Here is a 16640-nt window from a genome sequence, read left to right on the forward strand (position 1 = left end):
GCACACATACGTACACAGGCACATGAATGCATACGTCCCTTACACACACACACACACACACACACACACACACACACACACACAAAATCTAAAGAAAGTGTCAGAAGGAGAAATCACAGGACTGAGGTTGAGGTCTCCAGACAGACTCTGCTCACCCGGCCCTCACATCCCTTCCCCTAACCTGAGTGACTAATCCACCAAGAAGCCCCTTCTCTTCCAGCATCGTGCCGTCCTGTTCTTGCCATAAACCTGAGTGCCCCCTCATCTCTCTTTTCCACAGACTTCCCACAACTCACAGAAGCAACTACAGCCATGGAGACATTCATATTTACAATGGAGTATCAGATAGCAGGTAGGTCAGGTCATTTCATTTATGCACAAACTGTGCAGTGCCAAGATGTAAAAGTAACTTTTATTTGCCTGATGTAATTGTTGTCTTGGAGGCTTACTGCCTCCATCTGCTAACCTAGGCCTAGACCTGGAAGCATCTAGTCTCTGTACAATCTAATCTAGGCCTAGAATGTTTTCAGCATCTGAGACTTACTGCTGAATAAGCTCACTCTAGTTCATTCTAAGCTCTGACTGGCTGGTCAACTCAGCAGTTCTGGCTCAAACTACTCTCCTAGCTGACTGATTCAATCTGACTTCTCTCTTGGCCTCTGACTGAATTGCTCTGCTTGGCCTCATACTAACTTTGGCAATGTGTTCTAATCTTCTGGTTCTTTCTCATTCACTAGTTCATTCTGCCTTCACCTGTGTTCTAGGTTGTAGCGACCTTTCTCTGTACAACTGTCCTGATAAAACTGCCTCCTCCCTTTCTCCTTGGGCACTGTTCTCCCTTAAAATGTGGGCATATCCTATTCTGTCAAATCTTCCTCGGATTCGTCACTTTTTCTGCCCCTCAATTAGACGTCACTTTAAAACATAGGGGGTTCCTTCTACCAACTAACTTTAGTTCATTGTTTGGGATTAAAAATGTATACTCAGGGCATGTCTATTCCAGGAAGAGGGATTAGAGGTGTGTGCTAAGGGTGTGTCTGTATTCCAACCAGAGTTGGAATTACTGGATTAAATTCCCTCTGCACCAAGACATTTGTAGTCTAGTTGAAATAACCCCTTCTTTCTCTAATGTTTGCTTATAAGGGGAAAAGATGACTTTAGTTGCTAACATTGCTCAAAATCGCATGAATCAGTTCTAGTATGTTGTGAGTTGTGTTAGCTACCTTTTGCATTGCTGTGATTAAATGCTTGACAAAACAAACCGAAGGGAAGAAAGGTTTGTTCTGACTCACAGTTATAGGATGCAGCCTATCACTAGGAGAAATGAATGGCAGCAGGAAAGGAGCAGCTGGTCGTGGTGAATCTGCAGTTAAGAAACAAAGGCTGGCCGTGGTGGCCACACCTTTAATCCCAGCACTTGGAAGGCAGATCTCTGTGAGTTTGAAATCTCTGTGAATTGCAGCCAGAATGACATCAAGGGATCCTGTCTCAAAAAAATTAAAAAGAGAAAGATGAATGCTTGTGTTCAGCTCACTCTTTTCATGGATCCTAGAATCCCAGCCCATGGAATGGTACCGCCCACTTTTAGAGTGGATCTCCCTGCCTCAGTTAACCTAATCTTAATCTCTGACAGACATGCCCAGAGTTTTGTCTTTAAGGTGACTTCAGATTCTAGCAATCAATATTGAACCAAGAGCATCACCACCGTTAACCCTTAAATCACCCTAAATCAGTTCCTCCCACATACATCTTCAAAAACAATGACCCCCAAACTTTCAGGAGGGACAAAGCAAGGCCTCAGGGAGAGAAAGAAAAATGTCCATAAGCAACTCAGTTGTTCCTGGTAGGAGGCGAAAACGGGCTTCAAAGCTACCCCCGCCTGGGCCACTGAATAAATGGTGGGTTCTGGAACCTTCACAAGTCAGCACTTGGGAAGTCGAGCACTTCCGGGAGATATCAGTGTGTTCAGGATTTCTCATCTTGTTTCAACATTTCCTTCATGGAAGATGCTACTACTGAGGCCTGTCCTCTGTGCCTTCCTCAAGATTCCAGCTACAATCTGGTCCAGAGGACAAGTGCCAGTTTTCCTACAGATGCTCCTTCCATGCCCAACCGGCTCTGCCCTGGCTCCTTGAGCCTTCTTAGAAATCCTCAGGGAGAGGAGGAAAGAAAGAAGAAACTGTAGCCCCCACCATGCAGGAGGTCCTCGCTCACCTAGATGATTTTCTCTCCAGCCCTTCGGATCCATCAGCCTCTCCCATCCACCCACCCACCCCAAGCATAGCCCAGACCTAAACTCCCTTTCTCTCTTGACAGTGGCCAGCTGCATCTTCCTGCTCATCAGCATCCTTCTTCTGAGTGGACTCACCTGGCAACACAGATGGTGAGTCCAACACTGTAAGGATTAAACGTCCCAGTGTTTGGTCCCCGGCCTGGCAGTATGAACTCTGCCTAGAACTTCTCAGCTGACAGGCTGGGAAGACAGCCCCGTTAGTCAAGGGCTTCCCATGCAAGCATGAAAACTTGAGATCAATCGCCAAAAGCTTTTTTAAAACAAAACAAACAAACAAACAAAAATGGATGTGGTGGTACTTAACCTGTAATTCTGTAACTCCAGTGCTGAGGGACGGAGCAGAGGTGGATCCCTCAGACTCTTGGGCCGGCTAACCTGTTGACACTGGTTCATTGAGAGACCCTGTTTCAAACAATAATGTGAATGGTATTCTAAGGGACAATACCCAAGGCTGACCTCTACCTCCACATACACAGACGCACACATGTCCCCATTCATACATGCTTACACACACACACACGGGGGGGGAAGAGGGGCTGGGTATGATGTCACATTCTCAGAGGCTGGAGGAAGAAATAACATGCCGGGGGAGGTGGTCTGGTGGGTAGAGGGAGGGCTGAACATGCTCGCAAAGCTCAGGCTTGATCTCGGCGCCATAAGAAACCAGGTGTAGTGGCTTCCACCTGTAACCCCAGCACTCAGGGGTAGAAGCAGGAAAATCAGAAGCTCAAGGTTAGTCTTGAACTTATATTAAAAAAAAAAAAAACAAACAAAAAACTAATCTTATATTAAAAAACTAAATAAATTATTTTTAAAGAGTTAAAAAGGTAAAAAACTTCTCGAGAAAAGCCAACCCACCCTCCTTAGAGTCAGCTGTTTGAGATGTTCAGTCCCCGTCTTAGTTTCACTTCCTGTGCCTGTGATAAAATGTCCTGACAGGAGGGACTTAAGAGAGAGAGGGTTTCTTTGACTCAGTGTTCCAGGCTGCAGTCTGTCACCGGTGTGGAAGCTAAGGTGACCAGAACCTGAAACAGTTACTCACACCATACCAACGATCAAAAGCACTGTGCAATGAATTAATGCATGCACACTCGTGCCCAGCTCACTTTCCTTTTTTTTTTTTTTTTTTTTTTTTTTTTTTTTTTGGTAATACAATCTATGACCCAAACTTATGGGATGGGTTTAAGCTGGGTCTTCCCACATCAAATTAAGATAATGAAGACAATCCCCTGTAGACAGACCCACAGGCAACTTAATCCAGGCGAGCCCTCCGTGAAATTCCCTTCCAGTACTTTTAGGTTGTGTTAAATTGACAATTAAAACTAAACCACCACAGTCCTAAAGGTCAGGGGTGTGCCTCTCCTGCCAGGGCAGGGTTTGCCTAACCCTGATACTCTTAAATTTTAATATCATGGCCAGAGGGTAGATGGGTAGGAATCCAATTTCTCCCATTCTTATGTTGTTCATCTGGCCTATTCCTAATTTTCCTCAACTGAATAATTGCTATCCAAATGAGGATACCGTATTTGGTTATTTACAGCCCTGACTGTCTACCTATGTCCTTATGCTGTTCTTTTTTGGGGTTCTGGGACATGAAGTATGATATCTGACAGTCGAGGGCCTCAGTACTTGTGACACCTCCTCCCCTCTCAGGATGAGCATCTACCTGGCAAGGGCCTTTTCATTTGGTATCTTAAAGACCCACATACCCAGATTTGGTGTCTTAAAAGACCTTCCTCGGACCTGGAAAGCAGGACTCTTTGTGAGCCGTGAGAGCACAGAGTTTTTAAATTAAAGTAAGGAATGGCCTAAAACCAGGTGAGATCACCCTAGTATCACAATCACCCCAAAGATCGCCCAGTATCACAATCATTATTAGGGAGACCGAAATATAACATCAATACGACTCCTTTGGTCAAAGAACTTGTCCAAAACAAACAGACAGACAAAAATAATAAATAAACACATAAATAAGTAAATAAATAAATAGGTAGATAGATAGATAGATAAATAGATAAATAAATCAATCAAAAACAAAGTTCTATAGTTCTAAAATTCCAGCACCAGGGAGTCCAGCCTGTGGCTACACAATGAGACCCTGTCTCAAACATACAGGAGCCTACATTCACATTTGCACACACTCCCACGTAGACACATAATCAATAATAAGATTTTTTTTTTCTTACATGAAAAAGTCTAGAAGCTAATTTCATCTAATGATGCCCTCTTGTGGCCATTTGGAAACCCTACCTCTGAATTACTGAAAAAAAAATGAGATTTTTTTCTCTTTTCTTTTTTTTTATTAATTACACTTTATTCATTTTGTATCCCCCCATAAGCCCCTCCCTCCTCCCCTCCCGATCCCACCCTCCCTCTCCTTTCTGCATGCATGCCCCTCCCCAAGTCTACTGATAGGGGAGGTTCTCCTCTCCTTTCTGACCTTAGTCTGTCAGTTCACATCAAAAGTGGCTGCACTGTCCTCTACTGTGGCCTGGTAAGGCTGTTCCCCCCCAGGGGGAGGTGATCAAAGAGCAGGCCAATCAGATTATGTCAGAGGCAGTCCCTCTTCACATTACTATGCAACCCTCTGCCCTACAGACAGATGCTCAGCAGATGCTGAGCCTGATGGTCAACTGTTGGGCAGAGTGAATGGAATTTTATGTAAGAAGTGGGAAATAGTAAAAAATGAGATCTTTGCCAGAGGAATTTTGGTTGTTTTGGAATAATTACTAGGAGTGTGCAATGGCTGGCTCAGGCTGGTTAGGTTTTTAGGAATTTCGTGCTTTGTTGTTATTTCTTTTTTGTCCTGGGAACTGAATCCGAGTCCTTGAGCATGCTAGACACGTGTGTTCTATTCACCTGCAACCTAGCCTTTATACTGTTTGCTTCATATTTTTTGTCTTTTTATGTTTTTAATATTGATTTTTTTTTTTTTTTTTTTTTTTTTTTGGTGGGGCTGGGACACTTCGTGTGTGTGGAAGTCAGAGGACAACTTTTGATAGTGAGTTCTCTCCTTCAGTCATCAGGCTTGGCACCAAACATCTCTGCCCGCTGAGACATCTTTCTTGCCCTGTTGGATTGTTTGGGTTTTATTTGTTTGGTTTGGTTTAGATCAGTGATTCTCAACCTTCCTAACACCAAAACCCTTTAATAGAGTTCTTCATGGTGTGCTGGCCCCAACCATAAAATTATCTTGTTTTTTACTTCATGACTATAATTTTGCTAATGTTGTGAGTCATAAAGTAAATATCTGTTTTTGAATGGTGTTAGGTGACTCCTGTAAAAGGATCATTAACAACCCCCCCAAGGGGGTTGAGACCCACAGGTTGAGAATGACTGTTTTAGAACAGCTGTTTTGAGACAGGTTTTCACTATGGAACCCAAGATGAGCTTGTCTTCACTGTGTAGCCCAAGTATCTTTGAACTGACAGCAATCCTCCTATCATACGACTTTTTAAGTGTTGGGATTACAATGGTAGCTGAACACAAGATGTGGTGGGAGTATTTTTACAAAAGAACTAGGTAGCATCTTCGTGGATCGGGCTGTAACATGTTTCCAGCACACATCTCTTTGGAGCTGTGGCCTGTGATGTTCCAGGGGAGATGGGAAACACCCTCGTGAACTAAGAACTGGGGGGAGCCCAGCTCCAGAAATGGATTGTATTTCATTTAAGTTTCAACTTACAGAACTACAGTATGGTCTTAATTCAATTCTTAGAATGGGAGTCTGTGGATCTGCCTGAAAGGAGGAAAAGAATCAAGCAGTACAGAAAAGAGTTGACCAAATCAGTATGATTGGTTAAGCTGAATAAAAGCAGGAATTAAGGAAGAGAAATAAGTCAGAGAGGGGCCCTGGGTTCCGAGATAGGGAGACCCTGGAACCATCAGATCCTACAGTGAATGGAAAGTGGGAGTCTGAAGTAATACACTTCAGAGGTTAGCCACAAGTACAGCCCATTAGGACATCCCCTTGCTCAGACCCACTCAGCCTCCATATCTGTACCATCCAGCCTGAAGTAAACAGGGGTGTGCGATGATTTCTTTCCTTCTTTCTCAGAGCACTAAGTTGAATTACTAACGCACAGAGCAGAGACTGGGTGGACAGCTGGTTCTGGCCTCTGGAGGAATGGAAAAGCCATGAGGTTGGGTTTCATCAGGTGGGAAAATAACAAGATTCTGAGGCAGGATTTGGAGTTAGAATATCAGAGATAAAGTGGACTGTTCTGTCCACATGGGTTTGAGTGGGGACCGCGTAATTCTTGGTATACTATGACATATGTGGCTGTCATGAGTTAATCGTCTTCCAGGAAGAAGAGTAGAAGAACCATCTAGAAAACTAAGAACAGTCAGAGGCCAAGAGAAGTTAATGGGAATTATGAAGCTCAAGCAAAATCTAAGAAGTCACTCACTCAACAGGTGCCTTTGGGTGATCTCTTGGGTTCTACAAAGTTCGGAAGTCACAGGACGTATCAGCGCATCGGGAAACTTCAACTCCATCACTAAATTGGACTTTGCCATGGAAGAACAGGAGTTAACCATTCTCTCTAAAGTCTTTAAGAGGAGAGAGGGCCCAACGGCACTCTATGTGTTTTGTTTTCATGTATATATGTTGATGAGAGCTCGGTGGCTTTAGGTCGATTTCATTGTAACCTCCCCGTTTGGAAAGCCTAAGTAAAGCCCAGCACTAATGTAAATATTCCTCCTCCTCTCTCCTCCTCCTCCTCTTCTACGCCCCAACCCACTTTTCTTCTTCCTTTCTGTTTTCACAAGCCATGTGACTCCTTTCTCAACCTCTGGTTGCCTAACTGGTTCTTCTGATTTCATCACTTACCGATCAGCCTGTAAAACTCCAGGCTGGTAACCAGGACTCCGTACGCTCTTAGCCCAATCCTAGATGGAAACCCCCTTTCCACTGAAGCTTCGGTTTTGAATTCCTAAAGAACAGAACCTGTGGTGGAATGATTTTTGGATAACATCAAAACAAAGTAGCCAAGGTGTGGGGACCATGGAGTGTCAATATTTGGAAGTCTCTGTCTAGGGACAGTGCCAGAAGGCTAAACTGTATTCTAGGACATGAACTATACTAATCAAAAGCTTTATGAACAGGTCACTGTAAGAGCTGGCTTCTTTGAGACTGCTATCAATTGTACTCTAGATTTGATCTGCACTTACAGGTGAACACAGACATACACCTGGTATGTATCATGAAAACACTGAAAAGAAGGGATAGTTTCAATGTTTACGGGGCCGGGGGGATGATAAAGAAGTAAGCAGAAGATTCTATACTAAAGATGAACTATAGACTGGATATCCCAGCCATCCTCGTGTAACTCCAGCCCCCCAAACTCCCAATCCAGAGTCACCAGGAAGCCTTGTGAAAACAGATCGTGGAGGCCAGCCCTATCTTTGAGTCAGTACATATGGAATTTCGCACACATCCTGGGTGGAGCCTTTATGCTGACCTCTAGACCACACTTTGGGAACCACTGGGCTGTTCCTGTGTGTCTCCTCTTCCACTGCTACCAAAAGCAACTGAGTTTTGGTGCCCAAGCTCCCGGGAGCATTCTCGTTCAACCTCTTGCGTAAGATTTCCTTTCAAATGAGTTGAGTCAGATGGTAGAGTTTAACAGCTCTTTAGAGGATTCATAAGAAGCTTAAACTATATCAGTTTTCATTTCTGAAAAGACCAGAAAATGTTATGAAAAAAAAAATCAAAGGTCAGAAGGAAACATTTTGGATCTTTTATGTGATCAAGTGTGAACCAGACTTTTCCTACCTATGGTCTCCTCTTTCCAGAATATACCTTTAGTGCTGGTGGAGGTGGGGCGGGGGCAATTAAGTAGAATCTCAAACCACTAATTTTAGAAAAAAAAAAAAAAAGAAAAGTTAAAATCTTATTAAAGAGCCCTAGGTACTGGTACATACCTACAAGCCCAGCACTCAGGAGGCTGAGGCAGAAGGATCACAGTGAGTCTGAGGTCAGCTTGACCTACACAGTAAAACCCTGCCTCACCATCCACCCTCTCCATAAAAAGTCTTACTTACGTGAAATTAAACTTTTAATATATATATCTGTACACCACGTGTGTGCCTGGTGCCCAGGGAGGCCTGAAGAAGATGTTGGCTTTCCCTGGAACACGTGGTGATGAGCTGCCATGTAGGTGCTGGGAACTGAATCCTTCTCCTCTGAAAGAACAGCCAGTGCCCTCAACCACTAAGCCGTCTCTCCATCCCCAGTAAATTGAATTGTACTGTCATTATTCATGATGGAGATGGAGTTAGTACAACAAAACTTCTTCTTGATAATACTAAGATGTTGTCTACCTGTTTTTTCTCTCCTTCACAAATGTGTGGTGGAATTTTTAAAAAGCTAAATGTGTGATGTTGTCATCACTCTGGTGTTAACATATAATGGATTTATCTTGCTTATAAAAAATTAATAAACAATATTTTTAATTTTTTGGTTTTAGATTTAAGATGATTACTATTGATAGATACTAGTTTACATTAAGAGAGCCTTTTGGGATCCTCAATAGTTTTTAATGGTTTTAGTAATTTTTAATAACATTAAAAAGGTCCGACAAACTATGCTAGAAAGCTGTTGTGGTTTGAACTGTCAGTGTCTCCCAAAGGCTCCTGTGTTCAGACACCAGCTAGTAGTGCTTCTCTGGGCTGTGGAACATTTAAGAGGTGGGAACTCGCTTATGGAGCCGGGTCACTGGAGATGAACCTTTTCGGGTGACAGCCCAGTATTGCTTCCAGTGCCCAGTGTCCAGTGTTCCTCCACTGTCCCGTGAAGCCACCACGTGAGGAGTTCCACAACACAGTTCTGCTGCCACAGAGTCACTCCTCCATGCCTTGCCTGCCTCTGTGGAGTGTACCCCAAAACTGTACACTACAGCCAACCTCTCCTCCCTACGTTATCTCTGCCAGATGCTTTGTCACATGATGAAAAAAGTAGCTAAGACAAAGGTGAGACATGGTGTGGAGACCCATGTGAGCATCACAGCCAGACTGAGTTACAGCTGAGAGGCTGGAATTACCGAGTGTGGGGTGTACAGCAATGAAAAATGAATTCTTTTGACAGAAATTGCTATGGCACCCTAAGTCTATTCTTCTCTTCTTTCCATTGGCAATGAAAGCCCCATGTTTTAGAAGAGCATATCTTGTTGGTGTTAGAGTTAGTTTATATTGTCGACTTGGCACAACCTAGAGACACCTGGGCTGAGGGAACCTCAGTTAAAGACTCCCCCTGATCAGATTGTCTTTACTGATGGTTGATATGGGAAGGCTCAGTCCATCCATAGATAAGTGGACTTGGGTTAGACAAGAAAATTCGCCAAGTATGAACCAGTGAGTAAGCCAGCAAGCAATGTTTCTCCATGGCTTCTGCTCCAGCTTCCACTTGATTCCCCTCAATAATAGACTGTGACCTGGAAGGATAGGCTAAAAATAAACTTGTTCTTACCTATAGTTGCTTTAGATCATGGTATTTATCTCACAGGAACAGAAAAGTAAAATAGAACATCTTTCTCCCAAGCTAACAATGACATTTTCCAGCCTCCTTTGTAGCTACATGTGGCCATTTGATTAAGTTTTGTACACAGAGATAGGAGTAGAAGCAATATGTGCAATGTTTGAAGAGAATGTAAGTTGCATTTCCTCTTTTAGCTTTTCTCGCTAGAAGTCACTTGGCCTTGTGGTGGGAACTAGAACTACCAGCGGCATAGAAGCTCATTTTAAGTTTGAAGAGGAGACAAAATTGAAGAAGTCTAGACATTTGTCTGATGCCAGGGAGGATTTACAGTGTGACTGTAAATCCTTTATGTTAGACTGTACTTAAGACCAGAAGTGCCACTCCGATGGAGGCCACTATGACTTCTGCCCTTGTTAGGACAAACTTAGCAGTAACTAACACCTGCACTGTTATCAGCTCTATACATTCTCTTGTTCCACCTCTAAATGTTTTCTTATGGTAATATTAGCATCAAAATATTTTACTAGAGAGAGAGGGAGGGAGAGAATCACTATTTGACATAGTGCACACTCAGGTTACTTGTTCTATGTTGAATGGCTCTTTGCCTGAGAGTACCCTCCAGCAGGTAAGTACACGAGATGAAATGGCAAATCTCTTTCCTACTTGGACACATGCCTTTACTTGCCTTTGGAAATGCAACCAATTTACAACAACCCTGAAGGATTTCTAGGAATTGTTGGCTCATATGGAGATATGGGGCCCTGGAGAAGTCACGAATTAGAAAAAGAAAGCTGCTGAGATTTCCAAAGCCCTTCCTCTTAGTTCCATTCCTCTTCAAGAGATAAAGGGTAAAATGCATTTCCTCTTCTGCTGAAATAGTAAGGACTTTTTTGTCTTGGTCCTCGGCCACACAACAAAACCTTATAGAAAGGCACCAGTGAGATGGATCACCAGACAAAGATACTTGCTGCCAAGCTTGATGACTGAATTCAATCCCTGGAAATAGAGACCTGACCCCATTAACTTATCCTATGAACTCCACATGCACACCATAGTACAGGGTTTTCCCAACACACACACACACACACACACACACACACACACACACACACACACACAGGAACATGCACATGAAGCCCTTCTAGGAAGAAAAACGAGAGGCAGAAGTTGGGCATACAGGCTTCATGAAGTTAAGTTGGTCTTTGGATAAACCTAACACTACTGGTGACATAGAGGAAAAAAAAACTGCAAATTAGGTAGTTTTCTTATTTGAGACAGACTCTCACTAGGCAGTCTAGGCTAGTCTGAACTCACTTTTATTTTTATAGCCCTTTTATTTCAGCTTCCTAGGACTGCAAGCATTCACCAACTTACCCAGCTCTAACTTTTTTTTTTCTTGAGCCTTGAACTTCCTATGTATTGAAGGGTACCCTTGAGCTTCTGGTCCTCCTCTCCACCTCTTGGGGGCTGGGGTTACAGGCACACATAGCCATGCTTCACTCATGCAATACAGGGAATAAATCACATGACCTAGTGCAAGTTAGCCAAGCACTCCGACAAACCAGACTCAAAAAAATAAATTCTGGGCCAGACATCAGGGTACCAGGATATCCTCTAATCCTCCATTTCTCTTCCAAAATTATAACTAGAGTCCTAATCTCTGTCCCCTAGGCTGTCCAGACAGTCCAGATAGACCTGAACTCTAGTGGTAAATTCAGGGGAGGAGAACTTCCGATCCACACACTTTAAGATGAGGTTTAAGAGAGCTGGGGCATTCTTTATTCTGTTAAGTTTCCGGCACCTGGTACCTACCAAGTGGTAATGCTGGGTAGTTGTTTTGATGAATGGATGGAGAAATGAAAGTCTGTAGGACTTGAGTGAAAATGCTAAGAAGGGAAAAGACTTGAAGCAGCCCCAGGAAGCAGAGCTGTTTTTTCTAGAACCAACCTTTCCTAACACAGGCACTGTGGGGTACCAATGATACAGCCCATCTCAGGGAGTTCGGAAATACTGGCAGGACACCTACATGGAGAAACTCCATAACTGAAGTGCTGCATTTCAGCTAACAAGCTGAAAAAACTAAACTGTGTGCATGTCCCTTACAACCACCTACACATGGATGTAGGAGCTTAAAAATCACTAGATATTAATCTCCTGGGTTGAAAAACATTCCACCTGACGTGTGACCAGAAAAGTGGAGGAGCAGGAAACAAACAGAACTGGTTTCCTTCCTACCCACTCACTGCTTCACTGTGAAGGAAAGGGGAAAGATGGATAGTGAGTGGGTTAGGCCAGAGCTTCAATCTTTCTCATGCTTTGTGACCTGTGGAGGAAAGGTGGTTCAAAGCTCCAGTTCCCTGCTAATCTGAGGTACCTGAGAACTTACAGCTGTCTAGCTGTGTGTTGAGACCAACTGCTGTGAACACAAGTCCTGCAGAACGGAGGTGGGGAAACAAGGGAGAATTAGACACACCTCTCCGAATTTTCCTCTAGCAAATGTGGTCCAAATAGGACCCAAATGTTCCCACCTGCCCAGCTTGTGGAGAATGGTTAGCTGAGGGCATGAGCAGGCATCCCTCCCAGGGGATTCAGGAGGAAAGTGCTCAGAGACCCTGCCACAAGTCCACGGGAAAGTGGGTCTCCATGTGGGCACCGTCCTGGGAATTGAATGGACACCCACAGATCTGCAGGCTGCTGCCTGTTACACTCCCTCTCCACCACAAGGCATCTTTGACATCTTGACACACACAGGACAGAAAAGGAACTGAGGCATCTACTGCAATGTGTGACTAGCCACAGCTTTTCCATTGTTCCTTCCCAGAGTGCCTGATGGCTGGAGTTTTCGCAGTAGGTACCCAGGAAGAGTGAGTGAGAACAATGAGGTCAAATTTTAAACCAAATTAATAATTGACCTAGGAAATTACTGAAGTGGATAAAGAAAACAAGCTCGGGGGGAAAAAAAGTTCAAATGAGGACACCTTGTAGACCAGGGGCTTAGAATCAGATATTAACTACTATGACTCTAAAATATGATTCTTACCCTAAATTGTAAGGCCAACATGTTCCTTTGTTTTAGGAAAAAAACAAAAAACAACATTGTATTTTGTATTATTTTGTATTATTATTTTTGTATCCACAAAAATAAATAAAATAAATAAATAAATAAAATAAAAATAACTGAAATTGGGGGTCATGGCTGTTTTATTTTCTCTTCAACAGTTCCCGGAGATGTCTCGGGGTGAGCCGTTTTAAATCGACAAAACATCTCCTATAATTCTGTATTAGTTACTGTGATCAAACACTTGACAAGAAACAACTTAAGAGAAGAAGGATTTGTTTGGGATTGCTGTTCTAGGGAATGCAGCCCATCCTGGCAGGAGAGGTACGACAACAGGTGTGGGAGAAAGCAGGCAACATCTAAAATCTGGCAGCAGAAATGAATGGTCGTGCTGAGTTTGCCCAGCAAATGATACCACATCCACATTCAGTGTGGATCCTCCCTACTCAGTTAAACCTTTCCAGAAACATCTTCATAGACACACACAGAGGTGTGTTTCCATGGTGATTCTGCATCTAATCAAGTTGACAATTAAAAATTCAAAGAAATCCTAAAAGACATATTATGGGATACATTGGCTACAAGGAGAATGCACCATACTCTCTCAAAGCAGGTACATATATTCATAACTATTTGGTGGCACACACGGGGAAAATACTCTTCACCACACTCGTAAGCTCAGGTGAGGTCGCATGATTTGGTTTAGCCAAGAAATATGATAGATGCATGCATACCCATTCTGCAAGCTGAAGCTTAAAGAGATAGCACCTGCCTTCCCAACTACTCTTCTCTTTCCTTGCCTCCTAAGTCTGGAGATATTTTTTTCTCGCAGTGTATCAGGTTGTCGAGACTAATTGGAACATATTCTTAGCCAATTTTTAATACAATGTAGCTCAACTATAAAACCACTTGTGTGGTTGTAAACCATAAATGAGGGATCTTTGTTACTGAAGCTCCACCTGACTGATTATGATTGATACACAGACTCTCAGACCCACATGGAAATAGCTGCTTCTTCCTCCATGCTGGCTAGCTACCATAGTATTAGAAGATGCTATGTAGGCTGTGGGGGAGAATTCTCAACATCTTACACAGCTGTGGATCCTGTACACTATACTATTGACCTGCCAGGCAAGATATGCCCTTTGGTACAATAGTGTATGATTACTATGAGGTAACCAACCACTCTTCCATTCAATTCATGCCTGGAACTGTAAACCTGGTCAAAAGCCACAGGCCAGGAAGGTCATAGGCTCTACTAGAGAAGCAACTGCTGTTGTTTTGTTAAATGGACAAGATGTCCTGTCAAACTGTCTCCTGGATATTTGTGCTTATACCTATAGAATATATTTGGTCAACTTTGGTCATAGAATCTTCTTTTTGCAATGACAAGTAGTTACTGTAGAGATTTATAACTGATCAAAGCTCTGAAAATAATAGACTGTTGAGCTAGATGGTAGTGGTGTATGCCTTTACTTCCAGAACTCGGGGGGGGGGGGAGGAGGGGGAGCAGAACTCTGCAAGTTCCATGCCAGCCTGGTCTATAGAGTGAGTTCCAGGACAGCCAGGCCTATACATTGAAACCCTATTGAGAGAGAGAGAGAGAGAGAACTGTTGAATGTTCAACCATAAATGGGACATTTATCCCACCCCCTACAAAGAACAAAGAACAGCAAGATGAAGAAAGAATGTAAAAGCCAGAGGATGGAGTTGGGTAGAGTGTGGTGAGGCACTTTCTTCTGGACATGATGTAACCATTGACCTCTTGAACTCTCAGAAACAGATTACCTGCTTAAGACCTGCATAGAGCCCATCAACACTCTATCATAGAGGCTAAGGGCCTTCCTGAGCATCTGTAGACAGTTATTGGTTGCTGGGAGACAGAGAAACATTTTCTTCAGTGTTGTAACTACTGGTAAGTTGCCCGTGCTCCTATAATAACCCCTCATCTATATTCCTATACGTAATCTTCTGTAACTTTAATTAAAGTTATTGTTTATACACACACACACACACACACACACACATACACACACACAATGTGCAAGTAGAAGGGGAACTATCCGTGATGAGAAAAGAGAGTGAGAGAGGGACAAGAGGGTAATGAGGGCGTATATACATGTACTAAAATATCATAAGAAAACTATATATGTGCCAAACAAATAATTACAGCTTCCTCATTGACTCTATAGTAAATCTGGCTTCATTCACTAGTTGGCAGGAAAGTGTAATGTCTTATCTAGTTTAAACAATTCTAATAGGAATTTCTGGGTCTCTAATTAACAGAAATGCTGCTTGCAGGCCGGCCAAATGGCTCAGCAAGGAAGGGCACTTGCTACCAAATTTGACAACTAGAATTTGATCCCTGGGATCCACATGGCAGAAGGAGAGATCCAATTCCCATGCTTTGACCTCTGACCTGCTTCTTCCAAGCAATGTGGAGACCTGTGGGGAGAAGATCAGCAGCTCCAACTTCACAGTACTGTACGGAGTCAGGGTCCACCGAGGCAATGGTCAACAGAGGCGATGCTCCCCACATCTTTCTCCAGATGTAGACATTGATTTACCAGCTGGGGAAGGGTTTCTTTAACTTTACAGATTACAGTTCATCATGAAATGACGTTCAGGCAAAAGCTAAAGGCAGGAACTGATGGGGAGACCTGAAGAAGTGCTGCTTATTGGCTTGTGCCCCGTGGAGCCATCAGCCTGCTTCCTTATAGCACGCATGACTACCACCTGTGTAGGGATGATGCTATCCACAGTGATAGGCCTGTCCACATCTATTGTCACTCACAAAAATAAAAAAGCTTCACAGACTTGTACTTCCTCAGCTGAGGTTTCCTCTTATTCCAGCTTGTGTCAAATTGACACAGGAATGAACTAGCACAGATGTCATTCGGTATGGGACTCCGCTGGATAAGGTTGAAGTCAGTCGTCTCTGGATGGTCAGTCATTTGCACTTGGTCTGTGACATAGACTGCTTTTTCTCAGCAGGGTTTGGAAACATCTCCCCTGATCTGGGTAATTCCAGGACTTGTAACAAGGGCACATACCCCTCAGGGCAGATTACAAGCCAGACTCTTCCCTGATGAGGAAACTGCTCTAGCAAGCAGCTGGGAATTCCTAGAAACCCCACCACCACCCTGCTAAGGATCTTAGTCCAGCAGTGACCTTCAACTGTACTTGGAGATTTGCCCTGCCCCCTCCCCCCCCAAGGATAATTAATTACTGTATTTTCCTTCTTGTGATAAGACCGGTTAAGTATCCCTGACCCCAGAGAATAGAAGACATTCACCCTCGAAATCCCTTCCTCTGCCCAGGGTTTATATTACCCTTGATTTCACATGAATAAAGGTACACAGGTTCGCGCTTTCTCACTTCAAGACCATCTGAGATTCGTCATTTATCCTCTGCCTGGTTTCCTCTCACTGGACCTGCCCTCTGGCCCACTCTTCCTGGGCCTCTCCTGGCCTGTGTCATAGCTGCAAACCAACCAGGCATGGGCCTTGGCCGTCACCTCTGCCATGCTCAGCACAGCAGCTGGACCAAGAGCTGGAACACTTCGGTATCTCCGTAAGCTTTGGAATTGCCACTGGCAACCTCATGCTAAAAGAGCTAAACTGTAACACTCTGTGGAAAACCTTTTCCATACCCGGCTTAACATGTTCTCCGTCTTGAAGCTGAATTCCAGGACCAACGTGCCCCCCCCCCACGAAAGGAAAACAACAATTCAGATAATTTAATCCTGAAACTGAGAATTGATTCGGATGAATATGATGAAGGAAGTTGTGGTAGTTTGAATGAAAATAGTG

The 16640-nt window shown here is 43.5% G+C and overlaps 1 protein-coding gene across 1 annotated transcript in view; it reads left to right on the top strand.

The window, feature by feature from the left end:
- Positions 1-8752, top strand: part of Il2ra (interleukin 2 receptor subunit alpha) — a 46836-nt gene extending 38084 nt beyond the window's left edge. Inside the window, exons 6-8 of the mRNA XM_021650916.2 lie at positions 281-352; positions 2317-2383; positions 6601-8752. Coding sequence (XP_021506591.1) covers positions 281-352; positions 2317-2383; positions 6601-6625 — 164 coding nt within the window. The 3' untranslated portion in view covers positions 6626-8752. The remainder of the gene's footprint in view (positions 1-280; positions 353-2316; positions 2384-6600) is intronic.
- Positions 8753-16640: the final 7888 nt, after the last annotated feature.

Source organism: Meriones unguiculatus, chromosome 19 (genome assembly GCF_030254825.1).
Source record: "Meriones unguiculatus strain TT.TT164.6M chromosome 19, Bangor_MerUng_6.1, whole genome shotgun sequence".
In the NCBI taxonomy this organism is placed as follows: Eukaryota; Metazoa; Chordata; class Mammalia; order Rodentia; family Muridae; genus Meriones; species Meriones unguiculatus.